Below are 25,906 nucleotides of genomic sequence, written 5' to 3'. Positions count from 1 at the left end.
TGACTGGAAAACGTCGAGCAAGCAGGGAATGGATCCAAGATTGTTTCCAAGACAATGTGACGGAATGAGAGTTTCCTAAAAAGTCCATGAGGCAGAGGTCCTGGAGAGCGGACATTACAGGGAAGGCACAGATGTGTCTGAGGTAAAGTGAAAGCTCTGGCCTCCATCACCCCCTCCCTGAGCCCCCTTTCCCCTCCTCTCCGTCACTCCCCGCCTGCTCATGGCCTCCCCTCCTCTGACACGTCCTCCCCGGTGTTCCTGCATGGCCCCTGCCGTGTTGCTGCTGCTTCTCCTGCCGGGCCTGCTGTTGGCCTCGGCTCAGGATCCGGTGCCCGGTCAGGACTCCTCACCTCCATCCCTGGTCATAGCACTTCTGGCTCGGAACGCCGCACATGCGCTGCCCTACAGCCTGGGGGCGCTAGAGAGGCTGAACTACCCCAAGGACAGGATCTCCATCTGGTGAGCGAGGTCTAGGGGGCTGCTGTTACTGGGGTACCTGGCATATGCTTCATTTTGCTCTCTTTTGATATTTTTGGGATTGTCTGACAACTATGGTCGCATTGCATTTAATGGTTGTCATTGTGGCGAGGAGGCAGCGGTCACCAACAATCCAAAATGGTTGTGATCATAGACTTCAATGTAAGGCCCGGTTCACAGCTATGCCAGAAATTAGTGGATGCAAATGTGCTGCAGACCGACTTTTTGGCGATTGCAATTAAAAAAAAACAAACGGATATCTGATGAACAAACATTGGACTCCATTATAGTCAATGGAGTGTCTTGGGCTCTGCTCATGTCCGCTAATTTTGGGGTACGATTTAGGACACATAAGCACCAGGCTGTTCCGCTCTTCTGGTCTGTCATAGGACGGCATGGCACAGACGAGTGATAGATTGTGCGTGATTTGCCTGCGGCCCGGGGCTACATGGCCGCTCTTTCACTTACACTAGGGTTACGTTTGTCTCACAACAAAAATTTCAATCTATTGTATTGCGACATCATGGGACTGTCTTAGAAAATACAAACCTGTTAGATCTTGGTCGCAGGCTGTAGGATGTAACTTGTTTACCATAGACTTCAATGGAAGTTGCATGTGACATGTCTACGACATGTTTTGAGGCTAGGGCAACATGGCGACTTTGGCCACAATTCCCATCGCCATGTTGCCCTGTGACAACCTTCACTAATATACGTGGATAGTGTCGTCTTGTAAACCTGAAAGTACTGCGACTTCTAATCACAAATAGTCTGAGCATTGCTGGATTATTTTGCGACTAGAAGTCTCAGCACCCTTGGGATCGCACTTGCATTACTGAAGGGATTGTGGGACGACACGCTGTTCTTTGGTCACGTGACTGGAGTTGCAGCCAAAGTCGCCATGTAACCCTAATAATAGCCCTAAAAAAGGTCACGTGACAGTAAGTAGCAAACTGTTTTATTCATGCGACCTTTTTGTCGCCGTGCAGCTCCTACTTTATATAAGAGAGTAGAATCACGTTGTGACCCTCCAGGATTCTGCAACCATGAGTTTGTTACCAAAAAATTAGATAGTGTTTTATTTTTCCATGGTCGCAGCATCTTTAGGATCACAGAAGAGTTGTAGTCTCACTCCAGCCAGAGAGAAACAGGGTGCAGTTTTTACGATAGGGATATTGATGATCACCCAGCTTTCCCAGGAACTGAATGACTGGAGAGGAGCTGCAGATTTTATCTATAAATTCTTGTTGTTTTTTTTTTTTTTTTTGTCTTTGCTCAGGTGTGCGACAGACCACAATGAGGACACGACTAAGGATGTACTGCAGCAATGGCTGGAGTCGGTACACCTGCTGTATCACTCTGTGGTCTGGAGAGCACATGAAGTGCCCAGGTAACATCTTCACGCCCTAACCTGTTACATCCTCCGCAGGCAGATAAGTGACATAGTTAGCCATAAAACTGAGCAAGGAATCTCCACATTCCTTCCTCGTAAAGAATTTACCCCCTTGAGTTGTCATATTCCAAGTACTAAAGTAGTTTCTTATTATACAGTATCTGTTTCTTAAAAAGCTGGGTAACCCAGTGCATCTGAATGGAAAACCTGCCCACTTATGGGAGCAGAAGGCATATCACTTCCTATCAGGACTCTAGAAAAGCTGTATGACAGTGACTATATTTCCAGTCCACTCAGTTTTCTAAGTGATGTTCTAAACTTTTTGTTTTCAGCTACTGTTGTGTATACTGTCTTTCTTGTCATTCTGAACCTTGCTAAATTATTGGGGGGGATTTAGGAGGATTTGGTGTTATCAATGTTAGTCTTCATAATGACCCTTACTCCTGCATGTCCTCACCATGCCCCCATTCGGGAAATTAGTGCAAAAAAGAAAACATTGCAAATCTTGTGCATGAAAATCTGATTTGGGTAACAAATTAGCTAATTTTTATGCCTTGTATGTAAGAAAAATGGCGTACAGGGCATAATAAAATCTGCCATAGGCCGGGGCCGGGAAAAATCGTGGCGTTTTACAGTACTTGCAAAGTGGATGGGATTCATGCGAATCCCATCCGCACTTTGCGGAAAAAAAAAAATCGCAGCGCAAACACGCTGCGATTTCTAAAACCGTTGCGGCATTGAAAATCGCAGCATATCAATTACATCTACGGAAACGCCGTCGGCTTCCCCATAGACATAATTGTAACGAAAGGTCCGTGGAGGAAAACTGAATTTTCTGTTGAAAGCGCTGCGGGAACAACCGCGATGTGTTCACACCGCGGTTGTTCCCGCAGCGCTTTAGTGCTGCGTTTCCGGTCCGTGGGGCCTTAGCCTAAGGGTATGTTCACATGGAGTTTTTTGGCAGCGGATTTTTACACGGAATCTGCCTCAAACTCCGCTACCAAAAACGGATCCCATTGAGGGGCCACACTGAGGGGCTCAGTGGTTAGCACTGCAGCCTTGCAGCGCTGGAGTCCTGGTGTTCAAATCCTGCCAAGGGCATAAAACCATCTGCAAGGAGTTTGTATGTTCTCCCCGTGTTTGCATGGATTTCCATCCCATATTCCAAAAAGACATACTGATAGGGAAAAATGTACATTGTGAGGCTCACAATCCACATATAAAAAAAAAAACGGATCCCATTGACTTCAGTGGCAACCGCTCGCTTCTTTTTTCCGCTAGCTAGTAGTGGAAAAAATAAGTGACATGCCATATATTGCCACGGATTCCGTCCACAGCTCGAAACACGCTCCAGCTTAAGCCCATTCATTCGGGCCTACGCAGGAGCCGGATGCCATGACGGAAAGCCGATGCAACGGCATTCCGGCGCGGCAATCAGCGCAGAATGTTCACACGGTGGGAAAGGTTTCCGTGACCTTTTCCTCCGTGTGAACATACCCTTAGAGTGCATTCACACGGAGGAAAATGGTGCAGATTCCACGGGGGATTTTGGCATGAATCCGTGCGGGAAAAAAACCTCCCCGTAGATCTCCTAAGAATTTGCGCTATATTCCTCCTTGTGAATGCACCATTAGTGTCTTTTACTTTTGTTCTGATCACTGTTTGGTGGCGTTATTTGGATGACCCCTGGAGCATTAGAGTGTGAATAGGGCACACATTCAGTCTTGTATCTACTCCTTGGTCTACAGATGGTATCCTGAAGAGACTGGTCCAAAAGAGTGGCCCAAAGAGCGTCATGAACACGTGATGAAGCTCAGACAGGAGGCTTTGGACTATGCTAGAGAAAAGAAGGCTGACTACATTCTGGTAAGGCTGAGGATCACCAACACCTGATATGGTACAGAAGCTAGTGGGGAACTGAGCTTTGGGGTTATATGTTTCCTGCTGTTATAAATTCATTGTGTAACACAAAGCTCTCCCATGGCAAGTTAAGGCCCTATGCACACGAGCGTAGTCATCTGCGCGTCCATGGAAAACGGAATGGCTGGCACATGGATGACATCCATATACAGTCCATGTTTTCCATTGACCCTATTAATAGAGTTTACAAGGGCAAGCTGCAAAGATAGACAGGAATATGTGAGTGATCTATATAGAGGTATTCCAACTTATAAAGTGACATGTTAATAAAATATACTATCACTTTATGACCACCACAGATCCTAAAAATAAGGGGGAGTCCCTGCACTGATTCAGTATTCAGACCCTTCAGTCTTTTCCTGCACAATGTCTCCCCAGCCACTTGCAGTAAATGGGGCTGGCCACAGTTCTGTGCATAGCCAGGTATCTTGAAGTAGCCACAGCATAGAATCATCACTACGTCCCCTTCTTTCCATGCTCTGGGCCCCCCACCGATGATAAAGTATTGGCATATCTTAGGTTTGGTCATCACTTTCTAAGATGTGACTAGCCCTTTATGACCCTTCTGTTAGAAATAATAAGGGTGAGCGGTGTCTGTATATTGTTACTGATCCTTATGGTCAGCACATTCTTCACAATGCACCAATTCTACACTTCTTATTTACAGCAATATACATGGAATTAACCCATTAGTGTGCATTATAAGAATGTTTGACATTACCAAGTTTTTCTGTTGCTGTCTATACAGTGCTGGAGATGAAGGCTTGACTCCAATACACTAGTCTAACCCTGTAATGTTACAGTACACAGATGCGGACAACGTCTTGACCAACATTCAGACGGTGCAGTTGCTCATGGCAGTGAATAAGACCTTGGTAGCGCCAATGTTGGATTCCCAGACTGGATTCTCTAACTTCTGGTGTGGGATAACTCCGCAGGTATGTGACCCATAAGGCTAATGTTTTCACATCTTGATGAGCCCTTCCCTTATTAGTGCATGTGGACATCATAAAGGAGGAATCAGCAATCACGGCCCCCCTCTATGATTGATAGTTGATGGCCACTATTGGCTCTTACTCGAAAACAACCGATCTATCCATAAGTTACATGTAGGGAAAATGACCAATCGGCTACGTCTTCCACTGGCAAAATCCTGTTTACCACATATCTTGTGGCCCAGACCCCTGTCCTATAATTAGACAAAGCCTTTTACAGTTAGCTTTCCAAAATTGATGTTGTTAGTAATTCTCCAGCCTCTCGTTGTCAGGGCTTCTATCGCCGGACACCTGATTATTACCCCACAAGGAACCGCCAGCGAATCGGCTGCTTCCCTGTCCCTATGGTACACTCCACCATCTTGATAGACTTGCACAAGGAAGAGAGCAACAAATTGGCATTTTTCCCCCCTCATCCCAATTACACCTGGACCTTTGATGACGTAATTGTTTTTGCATACTCATGTTTAGCGTCAGGTATGTATACAGAGATGCCCGACTCTTCTTCTGACTACAGTGTGACTGTTTGCAGTGGTTGTACGTAACTTGCTCTTTGTCTCAGGAGTACAAGGATATGTATGCAATGACCATCACTTTGGTTATATCAATGTGCCACCACTACCGCACCATGAACTGGAGGATGACCAGCTAAATTTTGTACATCTTACGTTAGAAGCCATGGGTGAGTGTTGATCTGATTTAGGAAAACCTATGCAACTGCCTTAGCTTGGCCAAGATATAAGGGATGTGTCCGCAGACACTGGTCACCTTCAGAAGTAAATACTTGTCCTGTAAAGTTAATGTGATCAATAAGAACCTCATTGTTTCTCTCTTACAGTGGAAGGCTTCCCATTCACTGCTTCTCAGTATCTATCCCCACCAGAAAAGCATCCAGACAAGATGGGATTTGATGAGGTTAGTTACAGGAGGTGTTACCAGGTTTACATCATACACTTTCAGTTAGATAACCTCATATTCTACAAGCATGTCTGAAATGAAATTTTTTTCTCAGCCTTGCATATTGAATAAGTTAAGTTAAAATATGAATATCTTAAAATTGTGTCTGCCTGCGGCCACCAGTAGGGGGGGCATACTGTATACTGTGTATACATTAAGCACAATAATGAAGTACATTACCCTAAGATTGTTAGCTCCCTCCATTGATGGTTTATGTTGTCCATTCTTATACAGGGAACTTCTGGCTTTATAACAGAGCCATAACCTTCAAGTGTGTTCTAGATTCATTCTTAAGAGAGTGAAATGTTCCAAATGATCCCGCTGTCTATGGCCATTCCACATCTGTATCAATCTGGCTTTTTAATGTTTGCTCTAGGTATTCCTCATAAATCTTATTCGCCGCCCTGAACGTCGTGAAAGAATGCTACAGTCTCTGTATGAACAAGAAATATCTTGCCGTGTTCTGGATGCAGTGGATGGAAGGTAAATGTTTTATTGCATCCAGCTGACTATGCTTCAGTAATAAGACATGAAATAGCAGAGGGGGGGGGGGACAAATAATAAAATGCATATATATATAGGGTAATAAGAGATAACGTATAGATACTGCACCCATGACTGTAAATTAAGATCACTGAACTTTAATGACTCTGACAAACTAATGTTTGTAATAATGTATCACAGAGGGTACATCATTCCTTATAGTATGTTGCTGCAGAACCTCTTGTGTAGAGTAGAGAGATTCCAGACAGTCATTAATCTATATTATGATGAGGTGTGTTTTGTCATGTTCTGTAGCTGCTGAGGTGTGTATAATGATGTTTTGCAGCAGCTGTGGTATATTTTGTCATGCTCTGAATTAGATGAGGTGTGCATTATAATGTTCTGCAGCAGCTGTGGTGTGTATTATGATGTTCTGCAGCAGCTGTGGTGTGTATTATGATCTTCTGCAACAACTGAGGTATGTTTTGTAATGATCTGCAGCAGCTAAAGTTTGTATTACGATGCTCTGCAGCAGCTGAGGTGTGTTTTATGATGTTCTGCAGCAGCTGAAGAACTTCTTTAGAACTCACCCCTGCAAAAGTGATCTGTGACAGAAAGGTGCTATTACTGGAAGAGATAAGCAGTGCCTCTAAGAAGCTCCGCCTATCACTATGATGGTCAGAATGGGATTATAGAGCTATTATTTACAGACATGTCAATGGTAAATTTCCATTAATATTGGAAATCACCAGGTTTCCTGAACTATATATATATATATATATATATATATATATATATATAATGGTCCCCTTCAGTCTCCTAAGAGTATTGGCAGCTGCTGCACAACCTGTCTGGTAAGGAAAGAGCAGAGCTTCGCATCAATCCATCAGGTTCTGCAGCAGCTGGGCTGTGTATTGTACAACAGATAAGATATCCCAGGGGGAACATGAGTTGGACCAGGAAGGGGGAGGAAGAGGGATGGATGCTGTGAGACCTGTCAGTGGAGCGGAGTACAACCTGCTCTACTCATCAGATCAGACAGCAGGACCATTTAGGTTTGTAGATCTGGTGCAATGTAATGTCACAATGTAGCAATCAAGCTGAGATCATCCACATGCCTAAAGAACTAACACACAGACATTGCTTCACATCAGTGGAGGATATCTATTAATATTGTATGTTTCATTATAATGCAGCATCTTTGTCTTATCACTCTTAGAGCTCTCAACAGCAGCGACATAAAGCGTTTGGGTGTGAATCTTCTGCCTGGATTCTACGATCCATTCTCTGGTCGGACCCTCACAAAAGGAGAGGTGGGCTGTTTCCTCAGCCATTATAAAATCTGGCAAGAGGTAAAGTCTCTTCTGAGAAATATGCTCTTTGTGCTTTTATTATAGCATGTGTGCTATAAAGTACAGGTGCATGGCAGACGCACTTAAAGTGGTTATGTGGGCAAATACATGTTTTTGCACTACCAGTTTGAATACACTTGCTAATGTACATACAGTCCCCATATTGCACCAGTTCTTATATTTGTCACTTGCTGCAGGGGCCAGAGTAGGCAGCTGGTGAACTGATTCTGGGTCATGTGACCAACCAAGCTCTACTCTTGCTGCTTGTACATAGAGCAGATCTGAGTCAGACTGTCAGCAGCAATAGCAGTGATGTATAGTCTGCCTGCAGTGCCTTGCAAACCTAAGAATTGTCATGATGCAAGGATGGTATGTATAGTTGGTGTACGCACATTCTGCATATCTGCCCATATAACCCCTTTTAATACAGGGGTTGGATACAATTTTTGGAGAAGGGGCACAATAGGTTTTAAAAAAAAAAACATTACTCACCTTACCAATTCCCTGCTGAAGTTGTTCCTAGGCTTCCCAGATCCTCTGCTGGTACTCCTCAATCAATAAGCCTCACTGGACAGCCCCTTTAATTGTGGGTGGGCTGTTTACAACCACTGAACTACCACCCAAACAATTTAGGGAGCTGCTTGTTTTACTCAGCAGAGACATCTGCTTTTACACCACATCTTTCAATAGAGAAAGATAATTTGTTGCCCCACTCATTTGCTGTTTCGGGGGCATATTTAAAGGGACTGTCTCACAAAGCCAATCCCACCTTGAAAATTGGGTTATTTTCTATTACCAGCAAATAATTGTATGACAGCAGGTTTGGCTTCTAAGCCAGCTGCTGCAGGGGCAATATAGCGGCGGCCATTCAAATAAATGCCAATCTGTCTATCAGACAGGTGATCCTGAGGAGTGCCCCTATACTCTGTCTCATAGAGGAGGGGTCCTAAGTGAGAAACCCCGTCCATGAGGTCACCTGAATGAGCAGCAGCCGCATGATTATACTTCTTATAGGACAAGGGTTTTCATGTTAGTCAGAGCAGCAGCTGAATTGGCTTGACAAGTGACAACCACGTATCTGAGCTAATAAAGAATTCCGAGCAGTTGTCACCTCACACCCACCGCTCCTTTTAGCATCACATACAAAGCGTATGATTCTACACTGGACGATAGTGACCTTATTTGTACCATCTTGTAATAAATTGTGTTGTGTCTATATTTCAGGTAGTGGATCGGCAGCTGGGGGTCACTCTGGTGTTCGAGGATGACGTACGCTTTGAATCCTATTTTAAGCGAAAGATGATACGTCTTCTAAATGACATCCACAACGCTGAGCTTGAATGGGATGTGATGTAAGGCAGCAGCGTATTATAGCTTGAACATTCGCACCTATGACTTCCACAGGATATGCCATAAATGTCTGACTGATGCGTATTCTACCTTTTGTGGCCTGTATCAATCTCCAGGAATGGGGCACCCTTTTCGGCTGTTTCTATGTCACCCATAGAAGTGAATGGTGAGAGCTGTGTACATATTCAGCCACCTCACCATTCATTCTTCATGTGAATTCAGCCCTGGATAGTCGCCTCGCCAGGCAGAATAAAATCGAAGGACCCATGTTCTAGAGATAGGTGTGGGACCCAGAGGTAGGACATGCATCAATAAGATACTTACTGTATATCAGGAGGGACTGACATATAGATATCTTAGTTGGGAATGCACAATTGAGGAGGAGTGGTTTGGTTCCCAACAGCATTTTCTAAGGACAGGCCATCGGCACCATCTGAGTTGTAGTGGTCCAACACCTAGACCCTGCACTGATCAGCTGCTCTGGGCGACAGAATCCTCTGTTGTGGGTGGGGCAGGAAGCTGCTCTGTTTCTGTTCAATATATGTGTAGAGCTGTAGTGCCACCATTATAGAATGGATGGAGCTGCAGCTCTGAGGCTGTTACTTAAATGGGAATTGGCTAACTGGTGTCTGGTCTGGATAGGTCATCAGTATAAAAAAGAACGATGTTGGGGCCAGAAAACCCCTTTACTTATATGGCACTTTGGTATTTGTGGGTAAGATCTCACTATTTTGGTTGTTGCAGATACATTGGAAGGAAGCAAGTGACCACCGATCCTGAGAAGCCAGTAGAGAATGTGAAGAACCTAGTTGAAGCCGATTACTCCTATTGGACCCTGTGTTATATGATCTCCTTGCAAGGGGCCCAGAAGCTGCTGAATGCGGAGCCCCTTACCAAGATGCTCCCCGTAGACGAGTTCCTGCCCATTATGTCAGACACACATCCAAAGTATGTGCCACTTCTGCTGGTTTCTATTTTATACCCTTCATATCTTCTGTGTCCGTTCACCATTAATATCTGGTATGTCTTTTCACCACTTTTTACAGTGAGGAATATAAAAGTCATTTTCCCACACGAGATCTGAAGGTTTTCTCTGTGCATCCTCTTCTGGTTTACCCCACTCATTACACCGGAGACCCTAGCTGGTTAAGTGACACTGAGACGTCCACCCTCTGGGATGATGACAACGTACGGACAGACTGGAGTGGATCACAGAAGACCCTCAAGGACTCTCGAGGGAATCTACATCATGGACTGCATCCTACAACACGGGATGAGCTGTGATCCTGAAGGTGAACTATGACACTAAGAGCTTCTACATTGGAGAATCACAGCAGTTTTCACATTGTTGCTCCCCTGCTGGCACAGGGCTCGGCGCCATGTTGGCCACCATCACCACAATCCTGTAGATAAGAACAGATACCTTATTTTAATTACTATTCAACATCTGGGCAATGGTTAATAGAACTGAATGTATGATGTCCTCTAATACATAATCTGTCAGGTTTCCCTAAGATCGGCTCATTTACTCATATAACAAATTGTCACTTGTATAATATGGGGTTATGGTAGGTTACCCACTGTATCCGCCATCCTGCTGACAGTCAAGTTCCTCTCCTCTAAAATTTATCAGTGAGATTACCTTTTTGGCCTAAATGTGCAATATTACATAAATATGGCTGTTCCCTTCCAAAAACAGTGCCACAGCTGTCTGCAGTTTATGCGTGGTATTGCAGCTTTTAACAGGATTCCCTAAAAGGGGGCTGAGCTGCAATACCAGACACAACACATGGACAGGCATGGCTTCCCCTGTTCACTAGCTGGTGAAAAGTGCCCTGTTATATGTGTAACCTCTACAGCTTCATGTTACTGACATTGATGTCACATTAATCCATAAAGTTGTCCCTTTGCAGCTCACTGAATTGTGATACCAGACACAGCTGCTACACTATGTATGGTGACATGACAGTGTGCTGCTGCCCTGTAATCAGCTGGTTTTGGGGGGAACACACATTGTCAATATAAAAATCCTGGAAAACTCCTTGAACTCCTTATTGGCATCCTAGGGGGTTAAGAGTGGTACTTACCTCCTGAATCCCCTGCTGCTTCAGCATTCAGTCTCCACTGCTCCCTGCCAGTTTGTTGTCAGGACTGTCGCAGTGATGTCACATCAATGACATGTGACCGCTGCAGTCAATTGTTTACCTCAGTGGCGCTGAGGCCAGTGATGGGCTGTAGCTGTCCTGTACCATCAGTGTGATGTCACCAGAGACTGCTCTGGAGTGGGGTGGGCACGCAGGCGGTAAGTACCACTTACCAGGAGGAAGTCAGCTTGGAGGGAGCCAGAAAAATCAATGTTACTGGAGTTTAACTGTTTACAAGATTCACTGTAGCATTACTGTACATAGGACATGTATTCTATATGGGTGAGGGGAGTTTTGTATATGGGGAAGGGGCTTTATCGCATTAGCTTACTGAGCTTTCTAGCTGTATTCAGCTCAAAGGATCTAACAGGAACATTTTCTATAAACATGTTTGGGTAAGATTGAGGGATCTTTTTATAGTTATATCTGTTTCTGGGAAAGCTGGGTGACACCAACATAGACTGTGGTAATTCCCCCAGCACTCAGTGGGCATGTCACCCAACTTTTCCTGATTCCTGAATGGCAATTTTCTCTATTTATACAATAATGAATTCCCACCCTTCCCAAATGTATCTAGGAAAATTTGTCAGCCATTACTTTATTTTAGCAAATACTTACAATAAATACGAGTCTGGAGAATCTTTTCTTAGAACTTTAGGTTGTGCTGTTCCTCATTTATTCCTCCTGGAAATGTATGAATGGCCTTTTTATTCCTCTTGTCAAAGAGGCGAGTCCCTACAACAGTCTGATCAATGTCAGACCGTTTAGTGACACAAACCCAGACTAGTAGAAAGCAGGTGTCTATAAATGACCAGGAGGAATAACAAATGAGCAGTACAACACAGAGTTATATCACAAGATGTTACTGGGGATGTAGGTATTTACTTAGACTGACATGTTTTAGCAAATACTGGTATCCCTCATGAAGTGACAGGTCTGGAGCATCTTTTTTTTATAACTTTGTGTTGTGGCGTTTCACTTTATTCCTAAATTTCCAGGAGTAATAACAGAGGAACTAGTGATTGTTCTTAATCTACAATCACTACAGTATTACTTTTATTAGTGATCTCCAACTTGTGGCTTTCTAACTGTTGCAAATCTACAACCTCCAACTTGCCCTTACTTCTGCAGGCTGTCAGGGCATGCTGGGAGTTGTAGTTTAGTAACAGCTGGAGATCCACAGTTTGGAGACCACTGACTTGCATGGTGCTGATTTAATCTCTGATACATTTGTTCACTGTTAATCTATAACATGATACAGTCAATACTGAACTGTAAAATAGAAATGTGCAGATGTGACAATCATATTTATGACTGTAAAGGGGTTGTACACAGGATTTCTACCAAAAATAGCGCCACAGCTGTTAACAGGTTGTATGTGGTATTGCAGTTTAGTCCCGTTGACTTCAAAGGAACCAATGTACAATACCACACACAACCTGTAGACAGGGGTAGCACTCTTTGGGGAGAACATTTTTCTTACCCTGGACAATCCTTTAATTATTCATTGCTGGCAGTGACAACTGCATCTTTCAGTACAAATTCACTGGTTTTATGTAACATCTCAGGTTTGTGATATGCCCTTATAAATAAAGTTTATATAAAAGAACCGGTTTCTTGTTTTAGTCTGATCATAGGAGAACTTATATTTTTATTATGGAAAATTCCTTTAATCCAGCATCAATGCAAAAGAATAGGTGCCAAATTATGAAATATTCTGGATTATAATTTATATAAAATTTACAATTCCAAAATAAAATATTAACAGAAAATCTATTACTATGGTAAATTCCTTTAATCTGAAATCTAATAATGCAGAATATCTGATAATCTGACTCTTGATTCCGGTACTAGACCACAGTGATAAAAAATATTCTCCATGGGATGTATGATTGGTGGGGGTCTCACCACTGGAACCCCAGTTAAATGGGTCAATGGTCACGCATGCACGCTACATTGTGGAGCTGCAAGGGATAGCTGAGCACTTGGCTTTGCTTCATCAATCGCTTTTATCATTGTTTTCTAAGGTTTGGTCTATTCTTTTCATAGACGGCAGTACCAGTCACAGCCACTGAACAAGGGTGGCGCTATTCTATAGAAATATTAATGGCAGATTATTCTTTTGTGAAAGTCAAAATGTCAAGAAGTTAAAAGTGAAAACAATTGTGCTGAGGTTGTATGTTTCTTGCTATCAGGCACATTGCCTAGGAACGGACCCGCTGTGACGACCGTTAATTATGGTTTACATTAATTATGTACTAATTAAAGCAGATCATAAATCTGGACGCATTCCATTCCTCCAGAGCTGTGCTTGGCTGTAGATATGGCATGTGCTGTAGGGAGAGATTTACTAATTGGGAGACCATGCCAAGGAAGAACCGATGAAGAGCCATGCGGTTATATATAACAAGGTGGACTTGAGCGCCGCGTCTGCTGACACAGGTAGGGGAGGCAAACAAAACAGCGCCACACATGATCACAGGTCAAGCCTGGTATTGCAGATCAGCCCCTTTTAATTCAATGAAGCACAAGCTCCCACAGACTGAGGCCACACATTGCAGAAATGCATCAAATAGTCTTTAGGGGGGTGACCGATGTAATGTGGGGTTCCCTATGGAGGCCAAAGTGGAGGGGGTCTGGACAGAAGGAAGGACGGGTTAGTAAAATATTGGCCACTACCTGTTGGAATAATAAAAAAGGGGGCAATATACTGTGGGGGAACAAAAAAAACAAAAACTGGGGTAATAGACTGGGGGTGGGGATAAAAATGGGAATGATACTGTGTATAGGGTGATTTTTTTTAAAAAAAATTTTTTTACCTGCAAATGGGAATAGTTCAAGTAAAGAGGGAGTATAATGTCCCTGAAGTGACAAGTCCGCCCCTGTGTATTGCAAAGGTTAAAAAAATGCGCCAAACCCACAGCAAGAAATTGACCTGTTGGGGGTTCAAAACCTGCAGATGAAGATGCTGGAAATCCCTTTCACTTTCCTGCTACTATAATACACAGCGGGGTGACCATGGCGATTCTCTCAGTTTCTGACCTGCTGCAAACTCTGAAGGTGTGGCCTTAGCCTTCATTATATCCTCACATTCTGGGAAAACAACGGAACATGTTCATTTTACCTACAAAATCACTTGGTTTTCCGAAAAAATTTTTATACAGGGTAGACAAAAATACAAAGCAAATTTTCCTTTGTGCTTTTTTCCACAGCCTTAGCTGTATTTTGTTATCAGATAGGAAAACGTCCCAAAAATCTGCATCAAAAACGCACCATGTGAACATGTCCTTGCCTTACATATCGCACTATGATCATACATTCTGTACAATCAGGCTGGATACGTCACTGCTGTGCAGATACAGCTAGAATTTCAGACGTATTAGTCACAATTTTTAGGATTTCACCAGGGGAATCGAACCCACGTGTCCCGCTGCCAGCCTGGCATTCTGTAGCGTTAGGACACGCCCACGTGTGAGCGAGACTACTGAGTGGGTGTGGCTATGAGGCGCTCCCTCCCAATGGGCGTGTAGTGGGAGGTGGGACAGGCCGTCGTGGTTGCTTAGCAACAGGACGCCGCACTTGGTGACAGCGCCTCTGATCTCCCGGAAAGTCAAGATGCCGCCCAAGAAGAAGAAGGGGAAAGGAAGCGCCTCCGGTAAGAAGGAGAAACCGGCGGACAGGCCCAAGGCGGAACCCGTGTCTGAGGAGAGCAAGGAGCACTACGAGCTGCAGATCCGGGACCTGGAGGGCCGCCTGGAGAGGTGAGCACAGCATGTGGGGTACTACATGTCCCAGCACTGAAGCAGCTGCTGTGTACTCCTTATATACTCTTTATAAATAAAGTTACTTGAAACAAACGATACTACCAGGCCCTGGTTTGTTCATTTTTAATTTTTTTTGTATAACTTTATTTATAACTTTATTATTTATACAGTTATAACAGTATATAAAATTCACCAGCCCATAGACATCATGATTACTCAGATATGACATCACATTATGATGGGGGGGGGGGGGGGGGTCTGATTTGTGAGACCCCTCTCCATCAATCCTGAGAATGAAAGGGGGCGCAGGGCTAGATTTCTTTTTGTCCTTGTATTGCGGCACTCCTGGCTGTGCAGGGAACTTTGGCACATTTACATCCAAATGAATAGGGCCAGTTGCAGTGCCCTGGGTGGCGCCACCATGCAGGGAAAAGGAGCTGTAGCTGCTTCATTCTCAGGACTGATGCCGGGCCCAGAGCTCAGACCTCCTCCAGTCATAGAGCTGGCCTGTGCATCACTTTATAAGATGGGACTACTTCTTTAAGTATAGCACTCTTAAAGGGGTATACCAGCCAAAAATATTTACCACCACGTGATGTCAGATCATAGGGGTCCTCCACAGGTGCAGCAGGGCATCAGTTCGGAGCTGCTACTCAATTCATTCTACATGGCAGTGATGGAATCAGTCAAGACACAATAGTGTCATAGCAGCAGCATTGTCACGGGCTCAAGGGGTGGTCTTTAGAGAGTGCCCCCCCCCACAACCTAACATATAACCAGTAGATCATGACAGGTGTATTAGGTTGGAACACTACTTGGGGTTGTCCAGGATTATAACATAGTTGATCTATCCTTAGCTGTTTGAAGAGGCTGCGGCACTCACAATCATTGTGGCCTCTTCGCTGAGCCAATGACTTCATGTTCATTGGTCACAAGGTACAGCAGCTGCTCAGTCCCATGCAAGTACAACCTCTATAATATGTATGGCGCTGTTCTGTGTAATAAGTGAAGAGATTGCACCTCTTAACCCAGCTGATCTGTACGGGTTCAGGGTGTCAAACATATATATTGATGACCTGACCCAGGATGGGTCACCAATACGCCGCAGAAAACCCCTTTTAAAGCACTCTTGCAGTGGTCAAAATGGCATTGCTAGATAAAAACTGGGCATCCTGAGAATGCCGTCTTCTATTGTCTATATCTACATATATACAGTACTAGAGGGAGGACCCGGCTTCGCACGGGTATATTACATTTTATGTTTGTGTAGTGGCCCCATAAGAATTGTCCAGTTTTGCACTGGTGTATCTTGTATGTGGTTTGTGTGTATGTCCATAAGCGTCATGTGATTATGTGGATCTCATTTTGGATGTCAGTGAAAAACCTGTGATCAGTTGTTATGGATACCTGGAGTAAAGCTGTATCTAATCCTTCCCTGTGTAGTACTGTGTTTAGATGCAAGTGTCCAATCCTTGTTGGTGTGGTACTGTGTGCAGACGCGCGTATCTAATCCTACGGAATTTGGTACTGTGTGCAGACGCGCTTATCTAATACTCTGGCGTGTGGTACTGTGTGCAGACGCGCGTATTTAATCCTCACCTGTGTGGTATTGTGTGAAGAGGCGCGTATCTAATCCTACGGCGTGTGGAACTGTGTGTAGACGCACGTATCTAATCCTACGGCATGTGGTACTGTGTGCAGACACGCGTATCTAATCCTACGGCGTGTACAACTGTGTGAAGACACGTGTATCTAAACCTCCCCTGTGTGGTATTGTGTGAAGAGGCGCGTATCTAATCCTACGGCGTGTGGAACTGTGTGTATACGCGCGTATCTAATCCTACAGCATGTGGTACTGTGTGCAGACGTGCGTATATAATCCTCCCCCGTGTGATATTGTGTGCTGAGACGCGTATCTAATTCTCTGGCTTGTAGTACTGTGTGCAGAGGCATGTATCTAATCCTCCAAAGTGTGGTACTGTGTGCACACACACGTATCTAATCCTCCCCTGTGTGGTATTGTGTGAAGAGGTGCGTATCTAATCCTTCAGCGTGTGGAACTATGTGTAGACACGCGTATCTAATCCTGTGGCGTGTACAACTGTGTGCAGACGTGCGTATCTAATCCTCTGGAGTGTGGAACTGTGTGTAGACGCGCGTATCTAATCCTACGGCATGTGGTACTGTGTGCAGACGCGTGTATCTAATCCTCTGGAGTGTGGAACTGTTTGTAGACGCGTGTATCTAATCCAACGGCATGTGGTACTCTGTGCAGACGTGTGTATCTAATCCTATGGCGTGTACAAATGTGTGCAGGTGCGCGTATCTAATCCTCTGGAGTGTGGAACTGTGTGTAGACGCGCGTATCTAATCCTACGGAATGTGGTACTGTGTGCAGACGTGTGTAACTAATCCTATGGCATGTACAACTGTGTGAAGACACGTGTATCTAATCCTCCCCTGTGTGGTATTGTGTGAAGAGGCGCGTATCTAATCCTTCGCCGTGTGGAACTATGTGTAGTCGTGCGTATCTAATCCTACTGCATGTGGTACTGTGTGCAGACACGTTTATCTAATCCAGGGGTAGGGAACCTTTGGCTCTCCAGCTGCTGTGAAACAACTCCCAGCATGCTCCATTCACTTCCATGGGAGTTCCCAGAACACCAGAGCCAGTATGCATGCTGGGAGTTGTAGTTTTGCAACAGCTGGAGAGCTGTACGTTCCCTACCCCTGATCTAATCCTATGGCGTGTACAACTGTGTGCAGACGCGCGTATCTAATCCTCTGGAGTGTGGAACTGTGTGTAGACACCTGTATCTAATCCTACGGCATGTGGTACTGTGTGCAGACACGCGTATCTAATCCTACGGCATGTGGTACTGTGTGTAGACGCGCGTATCTAATCCTACGGCATGTGGGACTGTGTGCAGACGCGCGTATCTAATCCTCTGGAGTGTGGTACTACGTGTAGATGTGCGTATCTAATCCTACGGCATGTGGTACTGTGTGCAGACGCGTGTATCTAATCCTATGGCATGTGGGACTGTGTGTAGACGCGCGTATCTAATCCTATGGCATGTGGGACTGTGTGCAGACGCGTGTATCTAATCCTCTGGAGTGTGGAACTGTGTGTAGACGCGTGTATCTAATCCTACTGCATGTGGTACTTTGTGCAGACGTGTGTATCTAATCCTATGGCGTGTACAAATGTGTGCAGACGCGCGTATCTAATCCTCTGGAGTGTGGAACTGTGTGTAGATGCGCGTATCTAATCCTACGGCATGTGGTACTGTGTGAAGACACGTGTATCTAATCCTCCCGTGTGGTATTGTGTGAAGAGGCGCGTATCTAATCCTACGGCGTGTGGAACTGTGTGTAGACGTGCGTATCCAATCCCCCGGCATGTGGTACTGTGTGCAGATGTGCGTATCTATTCCTCCCCGTGTGGTACTGTGTGTAGACATGCGTATCTAATCCTCTGGAGTGTGGAACTGTGTGTAGACGCCTGTATCTAATCCTTCGGCATGTGGTACTCTGTGCAGACGCACGTATCAAATCCTTCAGTGTGTGGAACTGTGTGCAGAAGTGCGTATTTAATCCTCTGGTGTGTGGGACTGTGTGCAGACCCGTGTATCTAATCCTGTGGCGTGTGATACTGTGTGCTGATTTGTGTATCTAATCCTCTGATGTGTGTATCTCAGTTTGGATATCAGTGTTGTATTGTGCATGTGGAGTGACCGTGTGTATTGCAGTTGGAATATGAGTGAAAGACTTGCAGGTTTGTATTGGCTGAGGAGGGGGGGGGGGGGGGGGCAGTGTGTTTGGAATGCTGTATCTCAGCAACGGTACGTCCGAGCGAGTTGGAGTCTCATCTTAAACCTTCCCGGATAGCTGAAGTATCTCTGTACCAAATTTGGTGAAGATCGGTCCAGTCGTTTGGTTCGCATTAGAGAACAGACAGACAGACAGACAAGAATTCATTTTTATAATATAGAGAGATATGGACATGAGATTCATATTTGTGAAATGTATTGACTGTCTCAATTTTCCCTTCAGATACCAAAAGAAATGGGATGAAATCTGTGCCAAGGAGAGCTTTTTCCAGGCGCAGTTTGACCAGCTTTCTAGTGACAAGAAGGAGATTGTGTCATTTCTCAAGCGCACCCTGAACCAGCGCATCGATGAAATAGCCGACCTCAATGACCAGCTGGCCGGGCTGCAGCAGGCCAAGGATGCGGAGAAGGATGCGTATGAGACGCAGCTGGCACAGATGAGGCATGAGTTCCAGGAGACCAAGGACAGAGTCACGTCAGAGAACATGCTGTTAGGTAATGCCTGGGTACCAAACAGACATTCACAAAAAAGGATCACAAAGAACAAGGGTACAGGTGGCAAGCTCTTTTGTAGCCAACAAATTTATTGGGTATAACTGCATCAGGTTATTTTTTTTCAGCTTTACTCTTAAAAGGGTTGTTACATTTCACAATATGGTCTCGGTTACCCTGAGGCCTACTGCTGGCATTCCTGGAAAAGAGCTAATTTTGGCAGGGAAAACTACGCCCAGTCAGATATCTCACTGAAATAGAAATTTAGTACAGTATTACATGGCCGCCAGGCATATGAATGAGCCTCACTAATGGGAGACAGCCCTTCATAGCAGCTCTCCATTACAGCTCTCCAACATTACAGATAGTGTACATCTCCAGAGTAACAGACTACAAACCCTGTGTAGTCTGATCCTGTAGTCATACTCCCTTCAATATACATACCTACCTGCCAAGTGTATTTTAGCAATTTTTGTCAGTGCATCGGTGCCACAAATGACTACAGTGGCCTAGGTAAATGTTCCCCTGGGTCTGATTTAATTGACCTACTGTTTCCCTTATTGCCAGCGGGTAAACTGGCCTCCTTGGAAGAATTCAGGGTGCAGAAGGAGGGCCTGATGGCCAAGTTTGCTGCATTAGAGGAGAAGTTAAGAAAACAGGAGGAAGAACACAAAGACATGATGTACAAGTTGGAGAAGAAGGCAGTGCTGGACAAGGACAGGTCAGTGCTCTGTAACAAGGGGTATTGTTCATCCTTACGTGGTAGGCTTCAATGCATGCCAAGCTAAGAATACAAGTAAAGTGTACCATGGCATCAGTCAGATTTCCTAACACTGTGGGTGAAATTGCCCCAACTAAACAGCTCAGTACCAATCAGGGAGTAAAAGAAATTGTACAACATATAAGTGTGTGGGTCTCCCCTCATTGGCTTCTTATGTCTCATGAAAGGCTTGGGCAAAGTCAAATCCAACATGCCTGACCCTTCTTTCTGCCAACATCAGCAGAAGAGAATAACATGATCTTAAAATTATTTGAAAAATAGATGCCAAATAGTGGAAAAACCCTCTAACGCCCTTGATGTTAGGCACATCGGTATTCAGTAAGAACGTTTGGGATGCATGGCCTGTTACAGCTATCTCCTCAGGTTGAAGAAAGAGATGGTGCAGAAGGTCAACACCGTAGCAGCTGAATTCCGCAGAGTATCCAATGATCAGATGGCGGAGACCACAAAGCGTGCAATCCGGGAGAATGCAGCCATCAGTTCCCAGCTTGCCAAAATGTCAGAGAAGAGCTTAGAGCTCATCGATGAGAACGATCAGCTGAAGGAACAGGAATCGGAGCTGAGGAAACAGCTGGAGATGCTGGAGGACAATGAGAAGGAGTTTGTGAAAAACAACCTCAGCAACCAGAAGGTAAACTACCCACCGGATCTCCTGGGAGGTTTAATGGTCAGTGACTTTTACAGTATAGTGGTCCAAACAATGGGAACTCCATCAACCCCATAGAAACACAGTGCCCCATTCTTAGTAGAAGGGGAGGGGAAAGAGTTGCCGTGTATGTGCAGAAACTCTCCAGGTTTTCTCAGAATCATAACATATCACACTAGGATACAGAAAGAGTGTAATACACTTGGCAAGCACACCAATTTATTTTGATTCAATTTAACCAGAATTCTGATGCTTTTTAATGCAAATTCCCAGCTTTGCCTGGAGGGATTCTGTCTATAGCTGGGTCAGCTGGAAGAAGGGACACGGCAGATATCAATAACTCAATGATATATGCGGCACAAGTTGCTTCTGTGAATTAGGAGGCTGGAAACTGCCCCTCCAAAAGGCCAAAACTCAATGCAAAATGGTAGTACAATACAAAAAAGGGAAAATGGCAGCCTTTATGATGTGGGACAGTATTATCCCAACACCTGACTCATGTCCTAGATATACAGGGGTTAAGGACTATAATACTATGATCATTTTTACCATGCATAGATAGCTGTAGCAGCTGAGACATTCAGCAGTGGGTTTAAGGGGGCATGCATGTTCTGACATTCGATGTGGAAAGATGCAGCAGCACACAGAGGCAGCCATCTGACACCCAGATGGATCTTATACTAATGAGTCTGTTATATCCGTGTGACAGGTGATCCGTATGCTGACCGAAAAATGTCAGCAGCAGCAGGAAATGCTAGACCTAGCTGTCCAGACGGAGCAGGAGCTGCATCATCTGCACACGGAGCATCAGTCTCTTCAAGAGGAAGCACAAGCACTTAGGTGAGGCCCATGAAAATGCTAATCTGCAGCAATAAAAGTGTGTTTTTTGTATTGCTGTAATACAGCTCCTATGTCAATCTGTGTGTCTCCATGTTTACAGACTAAAAATCATCCCTTTGTGCAGTCTGATACTGGTCATGTGTTACTTCCTTCCATCTGACCCTGGTAACTCACGACCAGTAAAAAAGAGGATGGGGTAATGGAAGTGGATTATTGTCTGACAGGGCATTCTGCCCCTAAGTAGTATTACACGAGAGAAAGGTAATAGGGAATATATTTTCTTTAGGCAGAGAATTACATTCCTAGACGAAGAGGTGCAGAGACTGATGTCAGGGATGAACAAAGCAAACAGAGAGCTAGAAGACGAGGTGAAGAAGAGGCAATCCGTGGAGAAAGTCTTAAGTCAGGCAGCATCTTCTCTGAAGGACATGCTCATGGTATGAAACTTCACCAGACATCATTGGAAACATTATAAGGCTGAGTTCACACAGAGTGATAGTGGTGTGGTAAACAATGACATATCAGATGTTCAATGGAGGTTCACGTGGCGAGACCTCTACCCATCACTGGACTCCTTTTGACCTGTGAGAGGCAGGGTTACCCTTTTATGGGCTACTGATCAATACTTCTGACACTTCAATGATACTGACCCTTCAGCGTGCATTCACATGTAGTGGCTGTGCTGTAGTTTTTGCCATATGTGAAAAGATGGACAGCTTTACTGCAGTCTATGGAAATGTGGCAAACGTGGGTTTCAGCTGTGCAGTAATTGTAGGACTCAACCACACTGTGTGAATACACCTTTATAATTTGTGAGTGGTGTGGGTAGTAAGAAAGAGCAGGCTCAAGGAGATCAGATTCCTCAGGACTGCTCTCTGGTTCTATCAATATTACACCATGTCAGTGAGTAGAGCAGAAGGGTTGTGGGGTAGAAGGCAGACCAATTAGGGCACATGGATGTTATAGAGGTGGTCCTCGTTTGAGATTGCTATTGGTGAGACCTTTAGTGGTCTCAGGGCACCTACATATTACACACATGCCCAACTATTTTAATGTGCACTATGTAAGGCAGATATAGCCATTATAACAATGGTAAATAAAAACTTTCCAGCGCCAAAAAATATTTAAATAAAACTTGACTTTTACTTCATACAACTAAAATTGTAAATACAATGGATCCATATGAAATACAAATAAGAATAGCTTACGCGTTTCGGGGCTTACGAAACATGCCCCTTACTCATAGCCTGCTACTCAAAAAATGAAAGCATCTTAAATAATCAGATAGCTCCACCCACATGTGGGCTGAATTCCAACCAACATATACTGAAAGGATACAAAAACCCAGGTATTGCCATACCACAAGTAAAGCATTTTAGACAAGGCATTGATTAATAATGAACAAACAATGATCCATGAAAAGGGAATATATTAGACTTACCCAAACTATGCGAAAAAATGTGTGCAGCATGAAACTAGACATTCGGATATAGAGATGCACATTCAATGTAACTACGTGCCTACGTCATGTGGTGCGTACTGAAGATCACGTGATGGCAAATCACATGACGAATCATATGATGTATCTCGGCACGGACTCCCATGTAGACTCAAATGGATTCGAGCCAAATCCAATGCAACATGAGACATATGTTAATAAATTAAAGTCAAATCCTGTTTAATGTTTAAACCTACAGGTACCCTGGTATTCAGCTTCCAGATCCAGAAGGCTTCCTGTTTGAGTAGAAGCTTTCTTCGATCACCACCTCTCTTCGGCGCTGAAATATGTTGAATTGCATAAAAAGCAAAAGATGAGGTATCCCCCTTATGGTGAGAAATGAAATGACGTGATACATTTGACATATTGTCAGATTGTGATTTTGAACAATCCGCCAAATGTTCAGATATTCTAATTTTAACTTGGCGGATTGTGCACCCAACATAAATAATTTATTTATGTTGGGTGCACAATCCGCCAAGTTAAAATTAGAATATCTGAACATTTGGCGGATTGTTCAAAATCACAATCTGACAATATGTCAAATGTATCACGTCATTTCATTTCTCACCATAAGGGGGATACCTCATCTTTTGCTTTTTATGCAATTCAACATATTTCAGCGCCGAAGAGAGGTGGTGATCGAAGAAAGCTTCTACTCAAACAGGAAGCCTTCTGGATCTGGAAGCTGAATACCAGGGTACCTGTAGGTTTAAACATTAAACAGGATTTGACTTTAATTTATTAACATATGTCTCATGTTGCATTGGATTTGGCTCGAATCCATTTGAGTCTACATGGGAGTCCGTGCCGAGATACATCATATGATTCGTCATGTGATTTGCCATCACGTGATCTTCAGTACGCACCACATGACGTAGGCACGTAGTTACATTGAATGTGCATCTCTATATCCGAATGTCTAGTTTCATGCTGCACACATTTTTTCGCATAGTTTGGGTAAGTCTAATATATTCCCTTTTCATGGATCATTGTTTGTTCATTATTAATCAATGCCTTGTCTAAAATGCTTTACTTGTGGTATGGCAATACCTGGGTTTTTGTATCCTTTCAGTATATGTTGGTTGGAATTCAGCCCACATGTGGGTGGAGCTATCTGATTATTTAAGATGCTTTCATTTTTTGAGTAGCAGGCTATGAGTAAGGGGCATGTTTCGTAAGCCCCGAAACGCGTAAGCTATTCTTATTTGTATTTCATATGGATCCATTGTATTTACAATTTTAGTTGTATGAAGTAAAAGTCAAGTTTTATTTAAATATTTTTTGGCGCTGGAAAGTTTTTATTTACCATTGCTACATATCTCATCCTCTTCAGTCGGGGATTTATCCGTAGCAGCCAACTAAAGTGTTTTTCCATTCCTTTTCTATATACTTGTTTGGGGTCTGAGCGGTTTTTGGAAAAATATATAGCCATTATAACCATTCTCAAGAGCAATTCTGTATTCTAATGGACTATGTGGTATTTGTCTGACAACTGTGAGCATATAATGCCAGTATACACATATGTACACACTGAAGTTGTCTGTGTATGTGCAGGAGAAGTCAAGTGACAAGGAAGACGATAAAGACATTGAATTCCTAGCAAGACGGAACCAGATGCTGCACAACCTCCTGGTGCTACTGAACAGTGCAGCCGCTCTAGGTCTGGGACCGGCCTTACATGAATTCCAGAGCAGAGATACTCACTATGAGGAGGATCATTATACACCACCCAAAAGGTACATGAAGATTATTAAGAAATTATATGCTTTAACTTGGGGTATGTTGCTCCAGCTATAAAGTATGTCTCTCACTTTGGAGTCCATCCATATACAGTACACAACCATTGAATTCAGTGAAAACTTACCGTAGTAAAGCTTCATTCTTCCAGTGGTGGCACTGCAGAGAAATTGAACATATGCAGCGGGGTTCTGGCAAAGGCTTCAGCTGATCACTGGGAGTCCTTGTGAATAGTTTCTCCACAGGGGACCCTTTTAACAATATGATTGTCCAAAGCAGAGAACCCATTAATTGGGCACTTAAAGGGCTGGTACAATGAATTGAACTTATCTCTTTACCCACTGCAGGAGGAATAAGTGTCTGATCCGTAGTGGCCCAATTGTTGAGGGTCAGTTCTAACAGACTGATGAAAAGAAGCAGTGTTGATGATATTTAGTAGTCTCATAGAATTGAATGGAGGGGCAGTGCACGCATGATTACCACTTCATTCATATGGAGGATGTCTGGTCTAGGTGTCTGATCCCATGATCAGATATTGATGACCGGTCCTATGGATAGGTGATCAGTATTAATGTCCTGGAAAACTCCTTAAATATACAGCTGAATTAGTGTGATTTCCTCTCCAGGCAGTCAGTCTCCCCTACCCTGAAAGGCCCTGGTGTTATCCCACATTATCGCATGGGAGATCTGGGGCTGGTGCCAAGACAAGACGTCTCCAATGCCATACTCAGCAAGATCGGGATGTTGTCCAGAACCACAAAGCTTGGTCCAGTACAAGCAAACCCTGCCCTAGCAAAGGTAAGTCTCCACTAGGGGGTCAGGAATGTATTTGCACCCTCTATTCATGCATTCTATATGTCCTATACCTTTCCTCTTGTACTTTCAGGACCTGATGACCCTAAACCAAGATGGAAAACTACCGAAACAAAAACCGTTACCAGGAATCTCCTCAACATCGACTGGCAATGGCTTACTGATGGCTAAATGAAACTGCATCTAAATACAATAGAACGTACAGGCTGTAAATAACTAGAATAAAGAATGAACGGGGTCTTTCGCATACTTAAAGCGCCCACTCATAGGAGTCATTAACCATCTTTTCCCCACTCCATGTCATCTTCCTTGAGTGATGGTATATTACAGGAGGGGGACACATGCCTATGGCATGTAACTCTAAGACAATAGTGAACCAGAGAAAGACAAAACACCAAGAAATATCTGTAAAATGTTTTCATTTAAAA

The 25,906-nt window shown here is 44.0% G+C and overlaps 2 protein-coding genes across 3 annotated transcripts; both read left to right on the top strand.

The window, feature by feature from the left end:
• Positions 1-254: 254 nt before the first annotated feature.
• Positions 255-18,952, top strand: CERCAM (cerebral endothelial cell adhesion molecule). 2 transcript variants are annotated; one of them, XM_075260835.1, is made up of 13 exons: positions 255-459; positions 1,757-1,867; positions 3,619-3,736; positions 4,594-4,728; positions 5,058-5,262; positions 5,348-5,467; positions 5,624-5,700; positions 6,119-6,225; positions 7,445-7,577; positions 8,802-8,929; positions 9,672-9,875; positions 9,974-10,219; positions 18,892-18,952. In XM_075260835.1, exons 1-12 carry the CDS (start codon positions 263-265, stop codon positions 10,209-10,211), a joined length of 1,773 nt encoding a protein of 590 aa, XP_075116936.1. In that variant the 5' UTR covers positions 255-262; the 3' UTR covers positions 10,212-10,219; positions 18,892-18,952. The 2 variants fall into 2 exon arrangements, with proteins under 2 accessions (XP_075116936.1, XP_075116935.1); XM_075260834.1 differs by lacking the exon at positions 18,892-18,952 and having other exon boundaries at positions 9,974-10,350.
• On the top strand, positions 14,674-25,850 carry CFAP157 (cilia and flagella associated protein 157). The gene is made up of 9 exons (XM_075260836.1): positions 14,674-14,832; positions 18,892-19,163; positions 19,728-19,881; positions 20,305-20,572; positions 21,297-21,427; positions 21,714-21,864; positions 24,483-24,664; positions 25,292-25,463; positions 25,552-25,850. The coding sequence occupies exons 1-9, from the start codon at positions 14,687-14,689 to the stop codon at positions 25,651-25,653; spliced, it is 1,578 nt and encodes a 525-aa protein (XP_075116937.1). The 5' UTR covers positions 14,674-14,686; the 3' UTR covers positions 25,654-25,850.
• The last annotated feature ends 56 nt before the right edge of the window (positions 25,851-25,906 follow it).

The sequence above is a fragment of the Leptodactylus fuscus genome, chromosome 11 (assembly GCF_031893055.1).
Source record: "Leptodactylus fuscus isolate aLepFus1 chromosome 11, aLepFus1.hap2, whole genome shotgun sequence".
In the NCBI taxonomy this organism is placed as follows: domain Eukaryota; kingdom Metazoa; phylum Chordata; class Amphibia; order Anura; family Leptodactylidae; genus Leptodactylus; species Leptodactylus fuscus.
The sequence above is the reverse complement of the archived record's forward strand: the minus strand, read 5'-3'. Positions and strand labels throughout refer to the sequence as shown.

Coding starts and splice junctions, on each gene's coding strand:
- CERCAM (XM_075260835.1), top strand. CDS start 263: ATGGCCCCTGCCGTGTTGCTGCTGCTTCTCCTGCCGGGCCTGCTGTTG. Junction 460..1,756: donor AAGGACAGGATCTCCATCTG/GTGAGCGAGGTC, acceptor GTCTTTGCTCAG/GTGTGCGACAGACCACAATG. Junction 8,930..9,671: donor GAGCTTGAATGGGATGTGAT/GTAAGGCAGCAG, acceptor TGGTTGTTGCAG/ATACATTGGAAGGAAGCAAG.
- CFAP157 (XM_075260836.1), top strand. CDS start 14,687: ATGCCGCCCAAGAAGAAGAAGGGGAAAGGAAGCGCCTCCGGTAAGAAG. Junction 19,164..19,727: donor GTCAGAGAACATGCTGTTAG/GTAATGCCTGGG, acceptor CCTTATTGCCAG/CGGGTAAACTGGCCTCCTTG. Junction 25,464..25,551: donor CAAACCCTGCCCTAGCAAAG/GTAAGTCTCCAC, acceptor TTGTACTTTCAG/GACCTGATGACCCTAAACCA.